At 42.6% G+C, this 25880-nt stretch overlaps 1 protein-coding gene across 1 annotated transcript in view; it reads left to right on the top strand.

The window, feature by feature from the left end:
• The window catches only part of adam19b (ADAM metallopeptidase domain 19b), a 153752-nt gene that overhangs the window by 76890 nt on the left and 50982 nt on the right, over window positions 1–25880 (top strand). Inside the window, exons 5-9 of the mRNA XM_041194317.1 lie at window positions 5563–5639; window positions 12888–13077; window positions 14624–14689; window positions 21168–21239; window positions 21727–21893. Of these exons, the coding sequence (XP_041050251.1) occupies window positions 5563–5639; window positions 12888–13077; window positions 14624–14689; window positions 21168–21239; window positions 21727–21893 (572 nt within the window). The remainder of the gene's footprint in view (window positions 1–5562; window positions 5640–12887; window positions 13078–14623; window positions 14690–21167; window positions 21240–21726; window positions 21894–25880) is intronic.

Genomic DNA, 25880 nt, shown 5'->3' with positions numbered 1-25880 from the left:
TCAGCTGATGAACCTGTACTCCCCCATGTTGAACACCACTTGGAGAAAGCACTGAGGGTGGCAAGGGTGCAGAATGTACTCTGGGTGGGGGACTGCTAGACTGGGTCTGCGGGAAGGGTGAGGGAACCAACAAGACAAGAAACATATTTGACCTTAATCTAAGCGATACCACAACCAACGGATCAGATCTAAGCTCTGCAGTTCCGCCACATCCAGATGTGAATGGTGGACAATTAAACAATTCACTGGAGGAGGAGACTTCATAAATATCCCCATCTGCAATGATAGAGGAGCCCAGCACATCAGTGCAAAAGATAAGGCTGAAACAATCACAACAATCTTGAGCCAGAAATGCTGAGTGGATAATCCATCTTAGCCTCCCCCAGAGGTCCCAGCATCACAGATGCCAGTCTTCAGCCAATTGGATGCACTCCATATGACATCAAGAAATGACTGAAGGCACTCGATACTGCAAAGGTGGTGGGTCCTGACAATATTTCAACAATATTACTGAAGGCTTGTACCTCAGAACTTGCCGCACCAACTATCCAAGATGTTTCAGTACAGCTACAACACTGGCATCTACCCAGCTGTGTGGAAAATTGCCCAGATATGTTTTGTACACAAAAAGCAGGACAAATCCAACTGGGCCAATTCCCGCCCCATCAGTCTATTCTCGATCATCAGTAAAGTGATTGAATGGGTCATCAACAGTGCTATCAAGTGACACTTCCTGCTCACTGCTCAGTTTAGGTTCCGCCAGGGTCACTCAGCTTCTGACCTTATGACAGCCTTGATTTGAACATGGACAAAAGAGCTAAACACCAGAGGTGAGATGAGAGTGACTGCCCTTGAAATCAAGGCAGCATTTGACTGAGTGTGGCATCAAGGAGCCCTAGCAAAACTGAAAGTAATGAGAATCATGGAGAAAACTCTCCGCTAGGTGGAGTCGTAGCTAGCACAAAGGAACATGGTTGTGGTTGTTGGAGGTCAACCATCTCAGTTCCAGGACATCACCGCAAGAGCTCCTCAAGGTAGTGTCCTCAGCCGAACCATCTTCAGCTGCTTCATCAATGACCTTCCTTCCATAATAAGGTCTGAAATGGGGATGACTGCTGATGATTGCACAATGTTCAGCACCATTCACAACTCCTCAGATACTGAAGCAGTCCATGTCCAAATGCAGCAAGACTTGGACAATATCCAGACTTGGGCTGGCAAGTGGTAAGTAACATTTTTGCCCCACAAGTGTTAGACAATGACCACCTCCAGCAAGAGAGAATCTAACCATTGCCCTTGACATTCAATGGCATCATCATCACTGAATGCCCCACTATCAACATCCTGGGTGTTACCATTGACTAGAAACTGAACCGGACTAGCCATATAAATGCTGTGGCAACAAGAGCAGGTCAGAGGGTAGGAATCCTGCAGCAAGTAACTTGCCTCCTATCTCCTCAAAGCCTGTCCACCATCTACAAGGCTCAAGTCAGGAGTGTGACGGAATACTCTCCACTTGCCTAATTGAGTGCAGCTCCAACAACACACAAGAAGGTTGACACTGTCCAGGACAAAGCAGCCTGCTTGATTGGAACTCCTACCACAAACATTCATTCCGCCTACCACTGACGCACAGTAGCAGCAGTGTGTACCATCTACAAGTTGCACCGCAGAAACTCAGCAAGACTCCTTAGACAGTACCTTCCAAACCCACGACCACTTCCATCTTGAAGGATAAGGGCAGCAGATAGATGGGAAGACCACCACCTGGAAGTTCCGCTCCAAACCACGCACCACCCTGACTTGGAAGTATATCATTGTTCCTTCACTGTCACTGGAAATCCTGGAACTCCCTCCCTAACAGCACTGTGGGTGTACCTACATCTCATGGACTGTTGTGGTTCAAGAAGACAGCTCACCACCACCTTCTCAAGGGCAATTATGGATGGGCAATAAATGCTCACCCAGCCAGTGATACCCACATCCTGTAAATGAATAAAAATAAGATGCCACAAGCAACATTATGGGCTAGAATTTTATGGGCCCCCACCAGAAGTGTTGCAGGTGGAGTGGGGGAGTGGGTGGGTGCGGCTGTGTGCTGGCCCTGTAGAGTTACAGGGGTGGCCTTTTTGCCACCCTCCCCCCACCCCAACCTCTCCACAATTTTACAGGGAGTCTGCTAAGCTCTCCCTCATTCTGCCCTAGCCCACCTTGTCCCAATTTAAGGTGCTTAAGAGGCTAATTAATGGCCATTTAATGGCTTCCCATGCCCCCTCCACCTCCCCCTGGGCTTGTCCCCCAGCTGACTCCTTCCCCCACGGGAAAACCCAGCACCTGTTAAATTTTGCTTATGAGGAGGATCTTTATAGGTAGTTTGAGGGATTATTATTGACCTTGAAACCCAGAAAACTCCACTGCTCTTCTCAGAGTAATGCCACAGCATCATTTATGTCCATCTGAGAGAGACTTGATTTAACTTAACATCTCATCTGAAAATCGGCACCTCCAACAATGCAGCACTCCCTTCATCCTGCGCTGAAGCGTCAGCATAGATTACGTGCACAGGTTTCTAAAGTGGGGTTTGAACCCATGACATTATGACTCAGAGATGAGTGTGCTCTGACAAGATCCAAGATTGTTTTTGAGATGATGCCTCAATTCACTCTATCATATGGTCAAGAATCTTGAGGAATTGGGCTGGAGGGGGATCAAATAATTTGTATTATGAGAGTTTTCTATGGTTAGGAACAATGTACAGCTTTAAGTTTAATTTATATTTTGCATTTGGGTGTTAAGAAAGGTGAAACCTGATTTTAGTTTAATTTAGTGGTTTTTGTGAGCTGCCGCCCTGTTTGTTTACATGCATTTTTGATGAGGTTTTACAACTCTTGAAGGTAAGAGATGGGTTATCAAGTGGTTAGTAGTTTAGTGAAGTTAAAAAAGAACATAAAGTAGTAAAAACTGTGCTGTTGCCTAGCAATGGTTTCAGACACACACAGAGAAGCAGGGAAACACAGGAGGGTGGTCATTTAGTGTGTGTGTACCAGAGAGTGCAGGCAGAAGGTATAGATTGCAGTTTTTGGGTGTCTCAGGGAGAGGTACCAGCTGAAGAAAAGCATCTATTGAATGCTCAGAAGCTCCCCAGAAGAAAATTGTTTGAAACTGAGCTAACCAAAGCAAGAAACGTTGGTATTGAGTCAGCGGCAAATCTTCGCTGGGGCTTTCTGTCTGTAAGGGTTGAAGGGATAAAAGGAATAGTGTGAATTTGAATCATCTTCTAGTAGCTGTATTGAAATCTTTCTAACCTTAATGTCTGGTGTAATATAATTCATTTTTTCTTGCTTAACAATCATTTTATTCTTTGTGTTAACAGTTTACTGGCAGATTCTTGTGAATGTGTTCAGTAACTGACCTCCACTGTTTCTAAAAAAAAGTTAGGATCTTAAGTTTCACTGTGGGATCTGACTTGCCCAGCATTAACATCAGCTGGGATCATAACACCATGGGCGGAATTGTTCCACATTTACACTAAGTGCGGTAACGGTCGGGAAAAAGAAAGTTTTACCCGTCGGCCGCAATGGTGACTTTTCACACCATAATCGTCCCAATCCCGCCTCATTAGCCATGCATTCCCATGAATCACACCATTTCAATGGCAGGTGGGCTCTCATTTACCTGCCACACCATCACCTCGCTGCTTCCTCACGCCATGTGCCGTATTTAAAGTGCAGCCATGTGCACAGCTCTCAGTGCTTCCAGCCCAAGAATGCTGCACAGAAGTCATGGCCCAAAAAGGCAAAAAGACTGCATTCCCCCCATTCACTGACACATTTCTGGAATGTCTTTTGTGCGCCATAAATGTCTACCATGATGTCCTCTACCCCCACTTTGGCTGCAGCAGTGGCAGAAATCCATCACTCTGGCTTGCTAGGTGATCAGTGCCAATGCTACATGAAGAAGTTGGCCATCCAACACAGAAAAGAGGGTGAATGATCTCACCTGTGCTGCCAGGGTAAGGCAACCATATCATCACTCTAAATTCACACATTCAAGCTCATCACACATTCTCTGGCATCTCACTCACTGCCAACTCAAGGGACATCACCATTCACTCTCTCACACACACCCTCACATCTCCATCTGGCCTCATCTCCTCTGGAGAATGCCTCCTCAGCCCTCACCATCCTGAAACCACTTGCAAAGATCAACTTGTGCCCCCCACACACCTTGGGAAAACCCCCTTCCCCAGTAAAGCCCTTGCCCTACAGCCTCTTCCCTCCCCTAAAGGAAATTAGTGAACTGATGGATTTTGACAATAATTAATGATAATTTCATGGTCACCATTCCTGAGACTAGCTTTACATTCCAGATTTTATTAATTGAATTTAAATTCCATTAACTGTCATGGTGGGATTTAAACCCATGTCCCCAGAGAATTAGGCTGGGCCTCTGGATTACTAGTCCAGTGACATTATCACTACACCACCATCTTCCCAGAGACAATATTCAAGTAAACCACAAGATGGTTGCCAACCATGTCAGTGCGATGAAATGCACGAGCCAAAGGTAAATGTTCTACAGGAAAATGTTCACATCAGAGCTGAACTGGAAGAGTTGGAGGGCAAGATTCCAGCTGAGTCTATACCTTTGAAAATGTACAATAAACTGAAGTCTTCGTTGAATCATGCTGTGTGAAATCTGACCAAACAAATTTCAGAGATAACACTAAGGTACTGGGGGAAACACTGACTCACAATTCCACGGTTGGCAACTCAAAGCGGGAGTTGAAAAAACTCAACTCGATACAAAGGTGCTCAACTAGCAAAGCTTCCCCTTCTTTACAATCAGCTGGTCAGGGAGAAGACATCTCACTGAGTACAGAACTACTATCAATCGCAGAGATCCAGAAGTCCCCAATGACCTCAATGGAACAACAACAGTCACCAAGGCAACAAGGGCCACAAGAACAACACTCTCTGGACAAGGAACTTCGCCCAGACGTACTGCCAATGTCAACATGCACATGGCCCATTAAGTAGTAGAGCAAACAGTTGTCAATGCATGAGAACACTGGGTATATAGTGGGTACTTGGGCAACTCAGTCACACAGGATTGTGCATGCAAATGTGCCTTTTGTTCACTGGGAAAAAAGGGGATGTTTGTATCTTGTTTCTTATATGAAAAGGGGATGTTTGTGTTTTGGAAATACAAATGCTGTACTGGCTAACTGGCTTGCCATAGTCATGTGACTCTGCCTCTGGGGGCAGACATCTTAACATTAGTTCAATAAAGACCTCTCAGACACACACTAAAGAAGATTGCTGCCCTTATACTGAAACACACATCAGAGTTTTGTGTAACAGAACTGGGAGGAGGTCAGTGTCTTACACAGATTTCTGCGTTGGAGTGAACTCACAGAAAGTCACGTGGAGTTGCTGCTTGAATGACCAATATTCACTGTGCCAGAACCACTGAAGGCACAGTTCCATATACTCCAGTGTTGCTGTCACATGAAGCCCAGGGACTGCTTTGCTATTATTAACCTGTTCACTTTTGTTTCAGGTACACTGCTTTTACCATGGCAAAGTGAAAGGCTTTGAGCACTCCAGTGTAGTACTGAGCACGTGCAAAGGGCTCCGGTAAGATTGCTAATGCATGCATTTGATAACCTTAAATAGCGAACTACTGTATCAAAGTAAAATCTGTAAAAATAGACCATTCGATTTGCAAATTGTCACACAAATTATGCGAGCAAATGTTCCTTCAGCTAAGCGAACATATGTGTATGAAGGGGGTGGAATGGGGATGGCAGTGGGGATTGGTGTGGGACAAGGGGGGGAACACTGCATGTTTTATTCTTGAGATGTGGCAACAATGGCAAGGTTGGCATTTATTGCCCAATCCCTTGGTGCATTGAGATGGTGATGATGAATCTTCTGCATGAGCCACTGCAGTTTTAATGATGACTGGTGCTCCTATGATAGCATGAGAAGGGAAATAAAACAAACTTGCATTTCTATAGCAGCTTTCACAAGCGCACAGACAGTACCCTTTTTTTAGCAGGCATGGTAAAGTGAATGTTGGGAATGTAGCAGCCAGTTGGCGCACATCAAGGTCCCACAGCAGCAATAACTGAAGTTAGGATGGTGTGTGGTTTGGAGGGGAACTTGGAGGTGGTGGTATTCCCATACATCGGGTGTCCTTGTCCTTCTCGGTGATAGAGTTTGTGGGTTTGGAAAATGCCGTCAAAAAAGCTTGGTAAGTTGATGCATTGCATCTTGTAGATGGGGTGCACACTGCTGCCACTGTGCGGAGGTGGTGGAGGGAGTGAATGCTTAAGGTGGTGGATTGAGTGCTGATCAAATGTGCTGCTTAATCTCGCATGATGTCAAACTTCTTGAGTGTTGTTGGAGCTGCACACATCCAGTCAAGTGGGGAGTATTCTATCATGCTCCTGACTTGTGCCTTGTGGATAGTGGGCAGGCTTAGGGGAGTCAGAAAGTGAGTTACTCGCTGCAGGATTCCCAAATTCTGACCTGCTCTTGTAGCCACAGTATTTATATGGCTAGTCCAGTTCAGTTTCTGGTCAATGGTAACTCCCGGGATGTTGATAGAAGGGGATTCAGTGATCGTAATGCTGTTGAATTTCAAAGGTAGATGGTTAGATTCCCTCTTATTGTAGATGGTGATTGTCTGGCACATGTGTGGCACAAATCTTATTTGCCACTTAACACCACAAGCCTGAATATTGTCCAGGTCTTCGCTGCACGTGGAGATGGACTGCTTTAGTATCTGAGGAGTTGTGAATGGTGCTGAACATTGTGTAGTAATCAGCAAATATCCTCACTTTTGACCCCATGATGGAGGGTAGGTCATTGATGAAGCAGCTGAAAATGGTTGGACCCATGTGCTCATGTGTTTGAACCCATGACTCAGTATGAGGTTGTTACTATTGAAGTATGGCTGAGTCCTCACTTCGGGAATTTCATGCGATCAAACCGGTGAAGGAATGGGGATTTACGTACATGTCAGTATAGTAGATGACTTGGAGGGGAGCCTTGTGATGATATTCCTACAGCATTGCTGCTCTTGTCCTTTGCGATAGTAGAACTTATAAGGAGAGGGAGATATTGTTGAAGTCACTCTGGTGTGTAGGGAGAGAGAAGTGCCAGTGCCATGCACCAACAGACATTGTGAAGTTTAATGTTCCGCCTGGCCTATTTAACCAACCATTCAATGTCCAGAACCATTCTTCACATGTTCCCCGGCAGAACCACTCAGTAATATTTTGTTGAGGGCTACAATCCCATCATTCTGCTGATGGCCAGCCTTGCAATACTGTAACACAATAGATTATCAATCATGAACTCCTGATTTCCATCGCATTTCATAAGGGTAGTTGCACCTTCCAGGCAAAATAGGGAAAAATGTGCCTAGGGAAAATTATCCGTACAGTTCTGACATGGAACCCTTTTGCTTAGCACGTGGATATTGGGATAAGGCTGCTCCTGACAGTAATCATTTCCTTTGATGTACCAGCTAATAACTTCCAATCCCATTGTTTGGTTATTGGTAAACAGGCTAACCTTGGAATGCCGACATGGAATGGGGTGCGATCTGTTTCCTATTTAAATAGCTAGAAACTTGAGTCATGTTACCTGGCAACCAGCGCCATTAATATCTCATGCGGCAAACCAAAGCTGCGTTCAAAGTGAAGATTGCTGTGTTGATGAAGCAATTATGAGGTCTTTGGACCATGGTAGCAGCTGGGGATCATTTGAGCAGATGTTCCGGAGTTTGATGCCTGAAGTCAGTTTAAAAAAGGGATTTTCCTATTTATATCTCTGAAGGAAGCCACGAGACAGCTCCCAGGATGAAAACAATGAATTTCCTGCAATGGATTTTTTGATGAGGTCAAAGCAGCTCACTAATGTTTATATGGAAACAGGAAACAAATTGTGTGCAGGTGGAGATTTTCGCTCTTCAAGAATTTTTGCAAAAGATTTGTGTTTGACCTTTGCTTCACAAGGCAGAATTGCTTTTCTTATCATCATATGTAGTTCAAACCTGGACCATTAATGTTTAACGTGAAGACCTTAGGGCAATGGTTATACAAGGCAATGTACTTGGTCCTTTGGGAGCCGTAGCTCAGTAATAGAGTGCTTGCCTCTCTTGAATTAGGAGATTGTGGATCCATACCCCTTTTCTTGAGACTTGAGCACATAATCCCAGCTGACACTACAGTGCAGCACTCTGGGAGGTGTTAAACTGAGGTCCTTTTGGATGGATATAAAAGATCTTGTGGTGCAAATCGAGAAAGAATAAGGGAGCTCTCTTGGGGCTCTTGCCATTATTTACCCTTTACCAACAGCACTAACAAAGACTGGGATGGATTTGCAATGTGCTCCTTAGGCATAAAGCTGACATTGTGGATTGGCTGCACATGACAGAAGCTGTAATTGGTGGAATTCAAAAATTGGGCATTTGGTATAACGAGAAATTGATCTGCAATGTTAGTTTTCCACCAAAGCAGCAGTTGAAAATCCAAGTCAGAAGAGTGTGGGTTCAAGTCCCATTCCAGAAACTTGAGCAGATAATTTAGGTTGACACTTTATCTCAGTCCTAAAGGAGTTCTTCACTGTCAAAGGTGATGTCTTCCAGATGAGATGCCAAACTATGGTGCCATTTACCCTCTCAGGTGGAAGTAAAAGATCCCATGTCGCTATTTTAAAGAAGAGGTGGAGAGTTGCCCAGGTGTCCTGCTTACTAATTATCTTTTAGCCAACATTTCTGAAACAGATCATCTGCTCACTTACCTTACTCCTATATTTGGGAGCTTGCTGTTGAGTAAATTAGCTGCCATGTTTCCTACATTATAACAGCAACTACAGTTCAAAAGCACTTCACTGGCTGTGAGGTGCATTGGGATGGTCTTGATGTCATGAAAGGCTCGATATGAATTTAGTAGAAAATATCCTGTGTGCCTTTTTCTGTTGACTAAAATGATTTTAACTTACACATGTACCTAAAACACACACGCAACCCATGCATAGATAAGACAAACTGCAACCATACAAATGATCATCTTTATAGCTGTATGTATTTGCATGAAAAATATACAATGACCAGACATGTCTTCAACCTATAAGCTGATTGGTTCTATATTTGGCATTTTCTGAGGTAATCTGATTTATTAACACCCCTCTTCCCAATTATTCTCATTCCTACTCTGAAGGTATTGACTCAGGATGCATTTTAGTGCTCATTTTACCTTGGATTTGGACCAGATCATTTACCCAACCAAGACAGCCTTGTCTCTGTCTTCTGCTTGGGTTCTGATGCTTAGTTGGTGAGTTCCCTTGACTGTTCAGGAGAATAAAAATCACCTTCAAGTCAAGAGTAAAACATTCACTGGCTTCCCTATTTTTATTAAGATATTATGGCCAGGATTTTACGGCCCCACCACAACATGTCTCCCCCTGGCCGATGCAGCGAGCTATTTAAATCTCCATTCCGTTCAGCAGGACCACAATATCCTGTTGGGCTGGAGGGGCCATAAAATCCTACCCAGTGATGAAAGGAACAGTGTTGCGTCTTGATCTAGGGAATGAAGTGGAGCAAGAGTTGAATGTGTTTCAGTGTGAGAACATCTGCATAATATTGACCATAATATAATTAGATTTAGAGTAGTAGATTTAGAGGGCAAAGAAATATCAAAGACAAAACCAGAAGAGAGCCAATTTTATTGATTTGAGAAGGGATCTAGCACAGGTGAAGTGAAAATCAGTATTGGCCAAGAAAACAGATATTGAGCTATGGCAGGTCTTCAAGGCAGAGAGAGTCAAGTCCAAACCAAGCATAGTCCCGTAAGGAGGGCAGAAAGAACAAGCTAGGGCTCCTTGGCAGCCAAAGGAAATAGAGGTTGGAATAACACAAGAAAGGAGGTTTATGACCAATGTCATAAGGTATTTCAAAAAGGAGGCAAGAACAGCAAAGATAGAGTTTGAGAATAAGAACATAAGTAGGAACAGGAATAGGCCATTCAGCCCTTTGAACCTGCAACGCCATTCAATGAGATCATGGCTGATTTTCTACTTCAACACCATTTTCTTGCATTATCCCCTTGTCCCTTGATATTTTTAATATGTAGAGGCCAAGTGATCTCAGTCTTGGACATACTCAATGATTGAGCTTCCACAGTCCTCTGGGGCAGAGAATTCCAAAGATTCACCACGCTATGAGTGAAGAAATTTTTTCTCACCTCAGCCCTAAATGGCTTGGTCCTTATTCTGTGACTGTGTCTGCTGGCTCTAGACACTCCCAGCCAGGGGAAACATCCTTCCTGCTTCTACCCTGTCGACCCCGTAAGAATTTTATATGTTTGAATGATATCACCCTCATTCTGCTAAACTCCAGAGAATAAAGGGCCAGTCTACTTAATAATTTCTTATAGGACAATCCCTCCATCTCAAGAATTAATTCAGTGAACCTTGGTAGCTTTCCATCTATGGCAAGTATATCTGTCCTTAGGTATGGAGACTAAAACCGCACATGATACTCCTGGTGTAGTCTTACCAAGGCCACGTGTAATTGCGGTAAGACATCTTTACTCCTATACTCAAATCCTCTTACAATAAAAGCCAACATACCATCTGGCTCCTTAATTGCTTGCTGTACCTGCATGTTAGCTTTTAATGACTCATGAACAAGGGCACCCAGGTCCCTTTGAAGTTCAACATTTCCCAGCCCTCTCTCCTTTTAAGTAATACTCAACTTCTTTGTTCTTCCTAACCTCACGTTTCCACATTGTGTTCCATCTGCCAATTTTTTTCCCCAAGTTTAGACTCTCCAAACCCCCTAGAAGCATCTTTGCATCCTCCTCACAACTCACACTTCCACTTAATAATAGAGTGCAGAGAGTAATGGTGAATGGATGGTCAGGATTTTACAAGCCCTTCAGGGAGGAAGGCTGGCAAGATGGTGTAGGAAGGTAGTGGCGGTGTGCCATTGGGTGCAGGAAGACATGCCATCTTGCCAACAGTGGGAAAGTTGGCGTAGACCCTCCCTACCGGAGCCCGATTGAGCTACCTAAGTGACCAATTAAGGGCCTCTTCCCACGTCTGATGGCATTTAAAAAGATGTGGCCCTCAGTCCTGCTGACCATTGAAGCAGGTTCACTGATGGCTTTTGGGCCTAGTGGCAGGACCACCCCTACCACCACCACCACCACTAAATCCAGCCCAATGTTTTTCTAATTGTAGTAAAGGAGATAAATGGGGTCTCCTAAGGGGTTCCTAAGGATAAATGATTTTCCTGTTTTATGTCTAAACAATATGGACATGGGCATAAAGAAGACAACATAGCAGTTTTGGATAGTACTAAACTGGACAATATAGTCAACATTGAGGAGGATAATAAGACTTCCAGAGGACTTAGATAGTTTGGTGGTCACGGACGGACAGATGGCAGATGCAGTTTAACGCAAATCAGTGTGAAAGAGTGTACTTTAAGAGGACCAAGGTGGAAAGGCAGTATAATCTAAGTGGTACTACTTTGAGGGACTGCAAGGGCACAGGGACTTGGGGTTCAATATTCATAAATCCTTATGTCAGGACACATTCATAAAGGTGGTTAAGATAGAGTATGGGATACTTTGTATACATGGGCATTGCTCACAAAATCAAAAAGTTATGTTGAATTCTAAGAAAACACTGGTTAGCGCTCAATTGGAAAATCTTATACAATTTTGGGTGCCACACTTTTGGAAAGATGTCAAAACCTAGGAGGAGTTCCAGAGGAATTTTACCAGAGGGGATGAGAGATTTCAGTTATATGAAGAGATTGGAGAGCTGGGATAATTCTCCTTAGAAAAGGGGAAGCAAAGGAGAGATGTACTGGAGATATTCAAAATTATGAGGGGTTTTGATGGAATAAATAAGAGGAAATTGTTTACTGTTGGACAGTAACCAGGGAGCATAGATTTCAAATAATTAGCAAAAGAATTAGAGGAAAATGAAGGGAGTTTTTTTTTCCCACATAGGGTTAAGATATAGGAGACACTGCATGCAACATACTCCATAGGAACTTACAGAAGGCATTGGACATGCACTTAAAGAATAATTTTCATGGTCATGAGAAATAATTGGAGACAGCTGGAGAAATAAATTGGACAGCTCTTTTAAAGGGCCAGTACAGGCACGATGGGTCAAATGGCCTATTTCTGTGATGTAAGGTGAGAGATGTTAGATTTGGGAAATGGGACACTTTGCTTGCTTTTTGGCAGCATCAAGCATTATTTGACAGCCTTCTGCCCTGACAGTTTGTTTCAATCTCAACCTCAGCACCTACTGCATCATTGACACATTGGGGATGGAATTGACCTTGGGCTAGTGGTGCGAAACAGGAGATGGCCTATTTTACACCTCACCCTGTGCTCTTTTTCCATTGACCCCAGAGCAAAAGAATGTTAGGCAGAGTGTAAAAGTGGCCACCGATTCTGCAGCGCCCATTTTGAACTCATGCTCCAGGAGCATTTTCACCCCAACCCACCTTTTGTCCATTCCTCAGATCAGCTATCCTGACTGTGTCCTCACTGAATGAAATGGCCAATTTAATGCCAAATCATTTTGTGATGGAGGTGGGGGAGGCCATGTCTACTAGGAGGTAGGTTGAGTCTGCCCAAGTTCATTTCACATTGGATCCATACACCAGAAGACAGTGGAAGTTGGATTTGAGCTCATGTCCTGGCATTTAGTGGTTTACAGCTAACTCATTATATCACCCAGTTCTCCATTCATTAAACTGTAATGATATAAGACGATGAAAAGTTAATACATTGCTCTCAGATAGCGGAAGGTGTATTATCTAAATTAAATTTTCTGTGCTAGGGGTTTGATCATTCTCAATGCGAACCTCAGTTATTTGGTGCAGCCCTTTGAAGACAGCCTTGACCAACACCTAATCTACAGGGCTGAGCACCTGAAGCTGAAAAGAGGGACCTGCGGACATCAACAGAACAAACAGGAGGAAAACTGGGTCAAAGACTTCACCAGGAAACTTCAGCCAATACATCATCGGGTAAGGATAGCAGAAAACCAAACCTTGTCAAGATTCACACTCAAAATTTTAACCTGTCTGCTCTTATAGATGGTCCTGGAACTGTTGGGTATCTTCTGTTTTTATGTCTAATGCGTTGTTTTCCCCCTTAACCTTGTTGGTTGTTGAGTTGGATAGCAGTATTTCCACTCACACATTGATTAAGACAATTAACATTAACATTCATAAGACTCAAATGTGGCCTGCAGTACACAGACACCAATCTCACACACAGGCATTGATCAATTTCCAATCTTAAACTACCATTATGCAGAGAAACCTCAAATGAATAAGGTTGAAAAACTCTAAATTCTTTTTTAAAAAAACTACTGGCTTATGATACACCAAGGGATGATTGTTATGACACAGCAATTGGTAAAGACTGTTATTTAAAATTCCAGAGGGAAGCTTTAAACAACAGTCATAACCTATATTTTCAATTGGTATGTTTGCGATGCAGCTCTAAATTCAGGAATAAGACCACCAGTTCTCAAGAGGTTTATATATCAAACTAAATTAGACATTTATTAATTTACAATAAATTAAACACATACACATGGCTACAAATTGCTACCATTGTAACTTTTAACAAATTCCCAATTTAATCTCCACTGAGGCAACAATAACCAATAGACTTAAGCAGACACCAGGCAAAGCATTTTTACCTTATGAATTCAATATAATGTTCCTTTCAATTTGGTTCTTTTGCCGACAGTTGTAGGCTTACAGATGCTTTGATGTTACATGCCTCTGCTCGGCACACAAACTCTCCTCAGGTTATACCCAGTATTTCTCTTTGAATGTAAATTTTCATTGTATCACCAGGCCCTTTGAACTCCACCTCTTTGAACAATAAAACCCCTTTCATAGCACCAATTTTATTAGCAATATAAATATATTGCTTGGTGTCTTCTAGCGAGGTACAAGATTTCACTCCCACTCTTGAATGCTCTATTCAACAAAGTGCAAATATACCTATACCCCTGTTTACATCTAAAAACTACTATACATCAAAGCACCCAGACTAGCTGGCTTTAATCCAATTAAGACCTACACAGATACACCCACAGACTAATCCTCTATTTTAAATTTTTTTTTCCAATAACACTACATACATTAATAGCTTCATGACAGTGATGATATACCAAGGGATGATGGCAAATGAATGTGCAAATGTCCGCCCATTTCACCAGACTATCTAGGCCCACCTCAAGTCTATTATTATCCAAAATTCTCTCTTCATTATTTTAGCCCATTTAGCTCATCCATTTTAAACAGGCTAAACCCTTTCATTAAAACTGAAGTGAACTTAATGTTTTAAATGTTTGCACACTAGGACTTCACAGCATTAAACAATGGGCTAAGTTTTTCAGACTCAAATAGACTTGAATAAAGGCCTGTTTTAATGTTGAATTGATTTTTTTTTAGTTCACTCGTGCTGCAAGAGTGACATTACACAGATTCATATCTGGACATTATAATGTAGATGGTGCTGTATGGCTCTAAGTGTTGTATTTGCTCTGCACAGGAAAAGAGAGATGTGGTGAAGGATATGAAGTATGTGGAGCTGTATTTAGTGGCTGATTATGCTGAGGTAAGACTCTTTATGGTCCCTATGAGACTTCACTTATTTGTTTTATTTGGTGACAGGTCTAGGCGAACGGCTGAGGCTCCTAGCCTGTTAGCACACTAGAATGGAAAAAGATGGAAGCCATAATAAATCAGGATAAGGAATGGCTGAGTGGGAAGACTGAAGGAGGACAGGAGTTTCCAGTTTTGGGGTCCTGAGAAGGAATGAGTTAGAGCAGGGGAACAAGCATTGGGGATGGATCTAGGTTTTATGTAAAACCTAGTGATTGCAAGTCAGCAGGCCATTTTATGTTTTTATTCCCATTGACTAATAATGATAATAAATAAGGAGAGATTTAAAACCATGCTGCTGACTCGCTATCACCTATTTTCTAACATAGCACAAAGTTAAGATCAAGCACAGTTAGTCTTAAGAGTTCCGGAGGTGAATTTCCACTTGGGGTTTCCTAGCCATCTGTTGTAATGTTTTTTTTATTATTCATTCATGAGATGTGAGTGCAAGGCCAGCATTTATTGGCCCATCCCTAATTGCACTTGAGAAGTGATGACCTGCCTTCTTGAACCGCTGAAGTCCGTGTGATGTGGGGGCACCAACAGTGCTGATAGGAAGGGAGTTCAAGGATTTTGACCCAGTGACAGTGAAGGAACGGTGATGTAGTTCCACATCAGGATGGTGAATGATTTCGAGGGGAACTTGCAGGTAGTGATGTTCCAATCTTCAGCTGCCCTCTTTCTTCTAGGTGGTAGAGATTCTGGGTTTGGAGCGTACAAATTAGGAGAAAGAGTAGGACATTTGGTCCCTTGAGCCTGTTCTGCCATTTGATATGATCACGGCTGACCATAAGACACAGGAGCAGAAGCAGGCCATTCAGCCCATCGGGTCTGCTCCGCCATTCAATGAAATCATGGCTGACCTGATAATCCTCAACTCCTCTTTCCTGCCTTTTCCCCGTAGCCCTTGTTTCCCTCATTGATTAAAAATCTGTTTATCTTAGCCTTGAATATACGTTACGACCCAGCTTCTACAGCTCTCAGTGGTAAAGAATTCCACAGATTCACTACCCTCTGAGAGAAGAAATTCCTCCTTATCTCTGTCTTAAATAGGTGACCCCTTACTCTGAGATTATGCCTCCAGGTCCTAGACTCTCCCACAAGGGGAAGCAACCTCTCAGCACCTACCCTGTCAAGCCCCCTAAGAATCTTATATGTTTCAATAAGGTCGCCTCTCATTCTTCTAAACTCCAGTGAGTGCAGACCCAACCTACTCAACCTCTGCTCATAAGAAAATCTCTCCATACCTGGAATCAACCTAGTGAACCTTCTCTGGACTGCCCCCAATGCTAGTATATCTTTCCTTAGATAAGGGGACAAAACTACTCACAGTATTCTAGGTGTGGTCTAACTAGTGCCTTGTATAGTTTTAGCAAGACTTCCCTATTTTTATACTCCATTCCCTTTGAAGTAGAGGCCAACATTCCATTTGCCTTCCCTATCACCTGCTGAACATGTATGTTAGCTTTTTAGGATTCATGCAGAAGGCTCCCAATTCCCTCTGCACTGCAGCCTTCTGCAGTCTTTCTCCATTTAAATAATATTCAGCTCCTCTATTCTTCCTGCCAAAGTGCATAACCTCACATTTTCACACATTATATTCCATCTGCTACTTTTTTGCCCACTCACTTAACCTGTCTATATCCCTCTGTAGACCCCTTGTGTCATCCTCACCACTTGACTTCCCAACTATTTTTGTATCATCCACAAGTTTGGCGATAGTATATTCACTTCCCTCATCTAAATCATTAATATATATTGTAAAGATTTGAGGCGCCAGCACTGATCCCTATGGTACTCCACTAGTTACAGGTTGCCATCCTGAAACTACTTATCCCTTATCCCAACTCCCTGTCTCCTATTAGCTAGCCAATCCTCCATCCATGCAAATACACTACCCCCAACACCTTATCTTATTAAGTAGCCTTACGTGCAGTACCTTATTGAATGCCTTTTGGTAATCCAAATATATTACATCTACTGGTCCCCCTTTATCTACCCTGCTACTTACTCCTCAACGAATTCTAATAAATTTGTGAGGCACAATTTCCCCTTCATGAAGCCAAGCTGACTCTGTTTGATTAGATTAGATAATTCTAAATGCTCTGCTATTACTTCCTTTGTAATAGACTCTAACATTTTCCCAATATCAGATGTTAAGTTAACTGACCTGATTGTAGCCTCAGCTCTACTTTCCTGTCTACCCCATACCCTTGACTCCCTTGGCAATCAAGAATCTATCGAACTCAGCCTTAAAAATATCCAATGATCCTGACACCACTGCTCTCTGGGGAAGAAAATTCCATAGGCCAATGATCCTCTGAGAGAAAAGATTTCTTCAATGGATATAGGCCCAACCTGTTCAACTGTTCCTCATAAGTTAACCCCTTCATTCCAGGAATCAGTCAAGTGAACCTTGTCTGCACTAGCAAATGGCCAATGGGAAGATTTGGTGGAACAGCCTTAGGAGCCCTTGAAGAACAGGATATGGGCAATGTTTTCAGGGTATCAGGGGTCTTCTGCAGAGATTATGTGGGCAATTAGGAGAACCTCATCAGAAATTCACCCTGCTTAGTTTTTTAATGGAAAAAAATAATTTTTAGTATAGCAATTTTCTCAGCAGCATCCCCAAATGCTTCACATATGTTAAACTACAGTTGCTGGTGTTGCATTGCAATTAAATAAATCACCAGTTCACCTCTGTGAGCAGAGAGCATGGAACATTAGGACATCAGGAGACCTTCCCTCTCTTCTTCAGATTCTTCTATGAATCTTTTACAGACATTTGAATCAGACCAAAGGGGTCTCCATTTAACATCTTCTCTGAGGAGCAACACCTCTGACATTGTAGCACTCCCTCACACCGCCATCGAGTGTCAGCCTGGACTGTGCACTGAGATCCCATGGATCAAGGCTTAAAACCTTCATTGAACTTGAGGCAAGAGGGTTTTCATTGAGCCAAGTATTCTGTGATTGAATCGCCAACAAAATGACACATTCAGAAATCACGTGCTTCAAATGCCTGGATTCCCACAACTTTACTCATAGGTGACTAATTAGCCGCCATACTCCTGTTGAAAGAGGAAGGCCGTTGCAGCCCCTCCCTTTTGATTCTGACAGTGAAGATGGAGGAAGAAGAATGAGGCAAGCTTACTGTTTATGCAATGCATGGGTCACCTTAAGCAGCACATACACCATAATATCATAACCTTGTTGTTTGGCTGTGAGACATGGACAACTTATAACTATCAAGGAAAGAAACTCAATAATTTCCATCATCGCTATACATTATGTGCATATCCTAGCAGGACAAAATCACGAATGTGGCCATCCTCGCCAAGGCAGAGCTCCTAAGTCTGTTAACATTCATCAAATAGAGGTGACTTTGTTGGCTTGGGCACATTGCAGGGTGGAAGATGGTCGCACACCCAAAGACTTTCTGTATGGTGAGGTAGACAGAGCCCAATGACCAGTAGGAAGCCCAAAGATCTGCTTCAAGGATACTTGCAAATGTGACATGAAGGCCCTAAACATCAATTATCACACTTGGGAGACACTGGCTCACGACAGAGGAAAATGGCGACACCTCCTGTAGGCTGGCGTGCACTACTATGGTATCCAGTGGCTACAACAGATGGCAACAGACCAACACCAAAAAGAACAACCCCACAGTGATGCCCGATAGCTTCATGTGTGACACTTGGTGGTGGAACCTGCCTTTCAAGGATTGGCCCCTTCAGCCATCAGCAAACGTATGCCTTATGAAGACATCCCGTCTGAAATGGATTGTTGGCTGCATGTCCATCACCCTTTGTAGATGGAAGGATGCCACTGTCATAACATCGTAACATTATATTCATAGAGAAAGACTATTGTGCCTCTGAAAGTGGAAGTTGCCTTTCACGTTCCGTGCTTACCTGATGCCATATTAAAAGCAAAAATAAAATACTGCAGATGCTCTAATTCCGAAATAAAGACAAAAGTTTTGGAAACACCCAACACATCTGGCAGCATCTGTGGAGAGAGAAACAGAGAGAAACGATCACATAATAAGCCTTTGTGTTCTATTCTGTATTGTATCATTTGTCTTCCTTCTGATTATTTTATTCAGTGCAATATGGAAAGGAATTTCCCACAATTCCACCTCTTTGGCTTGCCCTGAACTCTTGCTGGGTACAGGTCTGCAGGCACTGGCAGCTGTTTGGTACTTTGCCCTAGTGCCATTCTTCACCGGAACCGAGCCAGTTAAGTTTCGGCAGGCTAATCAACCATGATGGGAACTATGGCCATACTTTGTTCTGTCCTCGCGATGTCCACATTCTTTAAAGCAGATGTCACTGAACAGTGAAAAGACAATGAGCCCCAACCTCCCATGCCAAATTTATTTTTGACCCCTTCCTAGCCTGGGGACCTTGACGCCAATAGTAGCACCCCCGTCACAGTGCTGGCACAAAATAACTGTTATATCCATCTCCTCACCTAGAGTTCAGCTGCTCACCTTAATCTTTGAATTCTTGACCTTTTAGTAGATTTTCCCTTACAGATGCATCAGTGTGGCCTTGAGTCTGTGGACCACAAAGGGTAAAGTTTGAACTCCTTACTCTGCTAAAGAATGAACGGGTCATTCAGCTTTGCCCCAATAGGTATCCCCAGCTCAGCCATTTTCACAACCTAATGAAAAGTCAAGCTCCAAATGTTCTGTTGGCATTAATCCCTACTGCACCCATCTGATGTGATCCTTTTGCCATGTGGTGGCCTGCTTTGGTGACACAACCTAGTTACTGCCACTTAGCCTTGAATCATTGGGCATCTACTTGAAAAGGGACTAATTTGCAGGGTTATAGGGTAAAAGCTGAGTTATGGGCCTAAATTGGACAGCTCTTCAAAATGCTGGCCTTTGCGTAATTGGCCAAATGTGCTGTCTGATTCTATAATATAGGCACTTGTACTGTGGGAGTTGGAGAAAGACTGCGCAAGCCTACTTTATTTGGAGCTCCATGCTAAGTGGCACTTTAGGATGGAGAAGGTAAAAGGGGGCAATATTTGCATATATTTGTATAGCGCCTTTAATAAAACATCCCAAGGTACATCACGGGATCATTATCAAACAAAGTATAAACACCAAACCATGTAAGGAGGTATTAGGTCAGGTAAAAAAGCTTGGTCAAAGAGGAAGGCTTTAGAATGTCTTAAAGGAGGAAAGTGGGGTAGAGTCATGTAGGAGGGGGATTCCAGAGCTTAGGGCTAAGGCAACTGAAGGCGTGGCCACAAATGGTAGAGCAATTAAAATCGAGGATGCTCAAGAGGCCAGAATTAAAGGAGCACAGATATCTTGGAAGGTTGTGGGACTGGAGGAGATTACAGAGATAGGGAGGAGTGAGGCCATGGAGGGAAAATAAGGATAAGAATTTTAAAATCAAGCCATTGCCTGACCGGGAGCCAATGTAGTAGGTCAATAAGTGCGGGGGGTGGGGTGGGGGGTGGTGCGATAGGGGATTGGGACTTGGTGCGAGTTAAGATACAGATGATCTTAAGTTTTTGTAGTATAGGTGGGAGATCAGAGAAGATTACGTAGGAATAGTCTAGAGGTAACAAAGGCATGAATAAGGGTTGCAGATTTATCAAAGCATCAGACTGTCATGGCAAGTTGAGGACAGATTCCAGGAAGTATTCTTTTACATTGAGGATGATGAGGAGTAGGTTGCTGGGGAAGACAGCTAAGGCCAAGGCTAATTCTTCTTCTTGAATTTTCTGCCGGAAGACAGGTCCAACCCACAGTGCCACAACTTCCGCCACAGGTAGGGCAAGGAGACAGGTCCTGAATCCACCACAGCCAGAATGGGGATCAAACCCTGTGCTATTGGCACCAATTTATCCACACCATCTCTCCAGCCAGCTGAGCTAACCAGCACCCACCTTCCCCATTGCTCCAAGTTGCTGTGGCAACATGCACTTTTACATGTTTGGAGCTGTGGATAGTGATGGTAGAGGCCCCATTTTCTCTTCACCACATGGCTGACCAGAAATCTCTCCCACTATTAACCATTGGCATATTGGGAGGATTTACAGGTTGATAATCAACCTGTCTGGCCACATTATGAATGTACCTTCCTTGGCCATCAAGTGCTCGAATCCAGAACTTCTGGCTCAGAGGCAGGGACATTAACCACTGCACCACAAGACCTCCTGGTCATGCAACTCTATGCTCCTATGACACCAGTTTAATTTGGGAAGTAACCATATGCTGCAGTGGGAAGATTATAGGATTTGTCTCCTGAAAGGATAAGATCAAATGAGCCAAAAGCTTTCTTCCCTAAGGCCATCTTGCAATTCCCTCAGGATGGTGGGAAGCTAATATAACTGGTGAACCTTCGCTGAACTTCTTAGAGAAAGTTGGCTTCCTTCCTCTATTTAATTCTATCATCTTTTAGTTTCAGAAACATCATAGGGACCTTGAGCAGACAAAATTGAAATTGAAGGAAACTGCAAACTATGTTGATAAGGTGAGACCAAACATGTGTTACCACGGGTTTATATATATGTTGAAGTGTATGGTATATTTCCAGGTGGCCTAGCTAATATCTCTATCCATTAATTACATCACGAACATAAATTATCTATCTGGTCCTTAACATGTAGCAGTTTGTTGGCACTTGCTATGCGCAAATTGGCTGCCGTGTTTCCTACATTACAACAGTGGTGCACTTCAGAAGTATTTTATTGGTTGTAAAGAGATGTCCTGAGGTCATGAATGGCACTACACAAATGTAAGTCTTTCATTCATATTTCCTGGTAGGAAGGATCGCTTCAAATATGGAGCATGAAAGACATGTAAATATATATCCACTTCACTAAAAGCGACATACGTTGCGGGCCAATGACTTGATTTTAGGTTAACTGGGCAGTTGTGCAGAGTCAGCTCTTGTATTTTGATCAGCTCATTATCGAGTGCCTGTAGAGTGTGTCTCTCTACTTGAGTATTTCTCTCAGTATTACAGGTCTCTGAATATCAGGATTGCCTTGGTTCACTTGGAGGTATGGACTCATGAGAACAAGTGTGATGTGAGAGAGAATCCCTACAGCACCCTCTGGTCCTTTCTAAAATGGAGGCGGCAGACACTGACCCGAAAGAAGCATGATAATGCACAGCTCATCACGTGAGTGCCGAACAGCTTTTCCATGCTTTTTGTCAGAGCACACAGACACTTGCAAACCTTGGCTACTGCATTGGGTTTTGTAAGCTAAAATGTGACAAGATGTTTTATAAAATGTAGGTTCAATTATAGTGAAATGAAAATGCACTATTCCATGAGATACTGAGCCACACAGCTCAGCAGTTCTTTGGGTTGATTCCATAGCTGCATTCTGATTAACTTCAGTTTCCCTCTATCCTAGAAGGGGAAGTAAATGATCCTTAGAATCATAGAATGGTTACAGCACAGTATGGGGCCATTCAGCCCATTCTGTCTATGCCAGCTGTCTGCAAAAGAAACTCAGCTAGTCCCACTTGCTGCCTTATCCTGTAGCCCTGAAAATATTTCTCTTCATATAAATAACATTTTTAAAATTCATTCATGGGGTGTGAGCGTCACTGGCTATGCCAGCATTTATCAGCCACCCTAATTGCCCTTGAGAAGGTGCCTTCTTGAACCACTGCAGTCCATGTGGAGAAACTTTTTCCTCATGTCTCAGTTGGTTCTTCTGCCAATCACTTTAAATTGGTGCCCTCGAGTCCTTGACCTTTCCACCAATGGGAACGGTTTCTCTCTGTATACTCTGTCCAGCCCCTCATGATTTTGAATTCCTCAATCAAATTTCTTCTGCTGGTGTATATATAAAATATACAATATAAAATATACAGTATTTTAAAGTAATCTTAATCTTTTTGGGTGGTAAAACAAAAAATTAAGGTCAAACTTTGTTGACATGTAGAAAGCATTAAATATCTTTACATAAGTTAAACACTGGAACAAAATAAGGCTGGACATTGGGACAATGGGTCTTAAGTATAAATGAATGAAAAGTAAATTTAGAACAGATTTTGAAAGGGACTCCCTTACACAAATGGTAAGAAATGTCTGGTACGATCTACCAGACAGATGAATAGTTATGGGGGGGCGCATTGGGTTAGGAATTCTTCACTCATTGATTCCTTGAGCATCAGCACCATCCGTGACAAACTAAAGAATTTAAAGATAATATCAAATAGAAAGAAAAAGTGTACAGTTCCACAAAGATGAGTGGAGAGCAGAAGATTAGACAGAGCATAAAGAACAACAAAAAATGACTAAGAGATTTATAAGGAGGGAAAAATTAGAGAATTGCGAGAGAAAGCTAACTATAAAACTAAAAACAGTGAGGGTTTCTTCAGGTATTCAAAGAGGAAAAGAGTAAGTAAAGTGAGTTCTGGTCCTCTAAGAGAGCGAGAATAGGGAATTAATAATAGAAAATAAGGAAATGGTGGATGAATTGAACAGATATTTTGCATCTGTCTTCACTGTAGAAGATACAAATAACATCCCAGAAATAATTGAGTCAGGAGGTAAAAGGGAGAGAGGAACATAAAACAATTACAATAACCATGGAAAGGGCACTGAGAAAATTATTAGAACTAGAAGCTGACAAGTCCTCAGTTCCTGATGGATTTCATCCTAGGGTCTTAAAAGAAGTGGCTGCTGAGATATTAGCTGTATTAGTTTTAATTTTCCAAACTTCCTTAGATTAAAGGCCCATCAGATTGGAAAATGTAACTCCTTTATTCAAGATAGGAGGGAGGCAGAAAGCAGGAAACTACAGGCCAGTTAGCTTAACGTTTGTCCTAGGGAAATTGCTGGAATCTGTTATTAAGGAGGTTATAGCAAGGCACTTAGAAAATCTCAATGCAATCAAGCAGAGTCAGCATGGTTTTGTGAAAGAAAAATTATGTTTGACTAATTTATTGGAGTTCTTTGAGGAAGTAACAAGTAACATGAGCAAAGGGAACCTATGGGTGTACTGTACCTTCCAGAAGGCATTTGACAAGGTGCCACATCAAAGGTTACTCTGCCAAATAAGAGCTCATGGCTTAGGGGGTAACATATGAGCATGGTTAGAGGATTGGTTAGCTAACAGGAAGCAGAGAGTAGGGATAAATGGGTCTTTTTTGTGTTGGTAAGATGTGATGAGTGGAGTTCTACAAGGATCAGTGCTGGGGCCTCAACTATTTATACTTTATATATTTATATCAATGACTTGGATGAAGGGACCGCATGTACGGTTGCTAAATTTGCTAATGACTCAAAGATAGGTAAGTAAGTTGTGAAGGTGCCATAGGGGATCTGCAAAGGAACATAGATAGGTTAAGTAAGCAGGAAAAAATCTGGCAGATAGAGTATAATAAGGGAAAATGTGAGCTTGTCCACTTTGGCAGGAAGAATAGAAATGCAGTTTATTGTTTCACTTAAATGGAGAGAGACTGCAGATCTCTGAGGTACAGAGGGATCTGGATGTCTTGGTACATGGATCAGGAAAAGTTAATATGCAGGTACAGCAAGTGATTAGGAAGGCAAATGGAATGTTACTGTTTATTGCAAAGGGAATGTAATATAAAAGTAGGGATGTTTTGCTACAGTTGTACAGGGCGTTGGTCAGACCACATCTAGAGCACCATGTACAGTTTTGGTCTCCTCATTTAAGAAAGGATATAATACGTTAGAAGCAGTTCAGAGAAGGTTCACTCGACTGATTCCTGGGATGAGCAGTTATCTTATGAAGAAAGGTTGGACAGGCTGGGCCTATATCCATTGGAGTTTAGAATGTTGAGAGGTGATCTTATTGAAACATAAGATCCTGAGAGGACTTGACAGGGTGGATGCTGAAAGATGTTTCTCCTTGTGGGAGAGACTAGAACTAGGGGACACAGTTTAAAAATAAGGGGTCTCCCATTTAATATGGAGATGAGAAGAGTTTTTTCTCTCCGAGAGGGTTGTGAACCTTTGGTACTTTTTCCAAGAGAGCAGTGGAGGCAGGGTCAATGAATATTTTTAAGGCAGAGGTAAATAGATTCTTGACTAACAAGGATGTCAAAGATTATCGGGGATAGGTGGAATGTTCAATTGAAGCCACAATAGATCAGCCATGATCTTATTGAATGGCAGAGCAGGCTCGAGGGGGCAAATGGCCTACTGCTGCTCCTAATTCATATGTTCGTATGTACAGATGAATTTCTGCTACACACTACCGACTGGCAAGGCTGCTCATTTTGGAAACTTTTTTGTGACCATTGTGTGGAATAGATGGACTATCACTGGTAGCCATCTTTGGAAAACTGCCCCTCCCATACTTTAGGGGGCATGCACAACACAGGTGGATGCCAAGGTTGGGAGAGTTAGAATACAAGGGAGCTGAGCTGAGAGGTAGACTTTTCTCATACTTGCCTTTTCCTCTCCATCTTGTGGTTCCCAGAACTCCCAAATAAATGGACTTTTGACACAAATTCTGGAGTGTACCATTGTGTTTAATTTCTCACATTGCTTCATGTGTGGTACACAGACTGTTGGTGCAGTAGTGAGTGATGTGGCATTATGGATATACATGCACAAGAAAACAATATAGATCCCAAACCCAAATCATTTTGGAATAATATAGCATCCCTCTTTCTTTCTTTTTAAATGTAATGCCTCTATCAGCATAATGTTAGATCATTAACTTTTTACTTTCTAATATATTATTTAAATTTTTCTGGAACATTTTAATATCTTGGTCCTCTTGGCATCTATATTGCTCAGCATGGGGCTGAATTTTATCCTGATTGGGCGGGTGCGCCCAGGTATCAGAACCGTGCCAGGCATCAATTCAAAGGCCACTTGAGGCCATTAAAAAGACAATTGACTAAGGTTTCACGCTGCCCTTGCAATTTCACACCTGTCACACAGGCAAAATGGGCAGGTGGGCAGCCAACATTTTGCAAAACCTCATCCAAGGACGGGATAAAAAGGGTCTGTAGCATTGGCAGTGTGAGTAGTGAAGAATTTTGGAGATAGTTTGCTGCTAGTTGCATATTGGTACTTGGCAGCTTCATCCCTGTTTGAGGCTTCATTGCTAGCATTTCCAGGCTGCATATGAAGACATGGTGTCTCCAAGGCCCCCTGAGAATTCAGACCATG

This window comes from Carcharodon carcharias, chromosome 8 (genome assembly GCF_017639515.1).
Source record: "Carcharodon carcharias isolate sCarCar2 chromosome 8, sCarCar2.pri, whole genome shotgun sequence".
Classification (NCBI taxonomy): Eukaryota; Metazoa; Chordata; class Chondrichthyes; order Lamniformes; family Lamnidae; genus Carcharodon; species Carcharodon carcharias.
The sequence above is the reverse complement of the archived record's forward strand: the minus strand, read 5'-3'. Positions and strand labels throughout refer to the sequence as shown.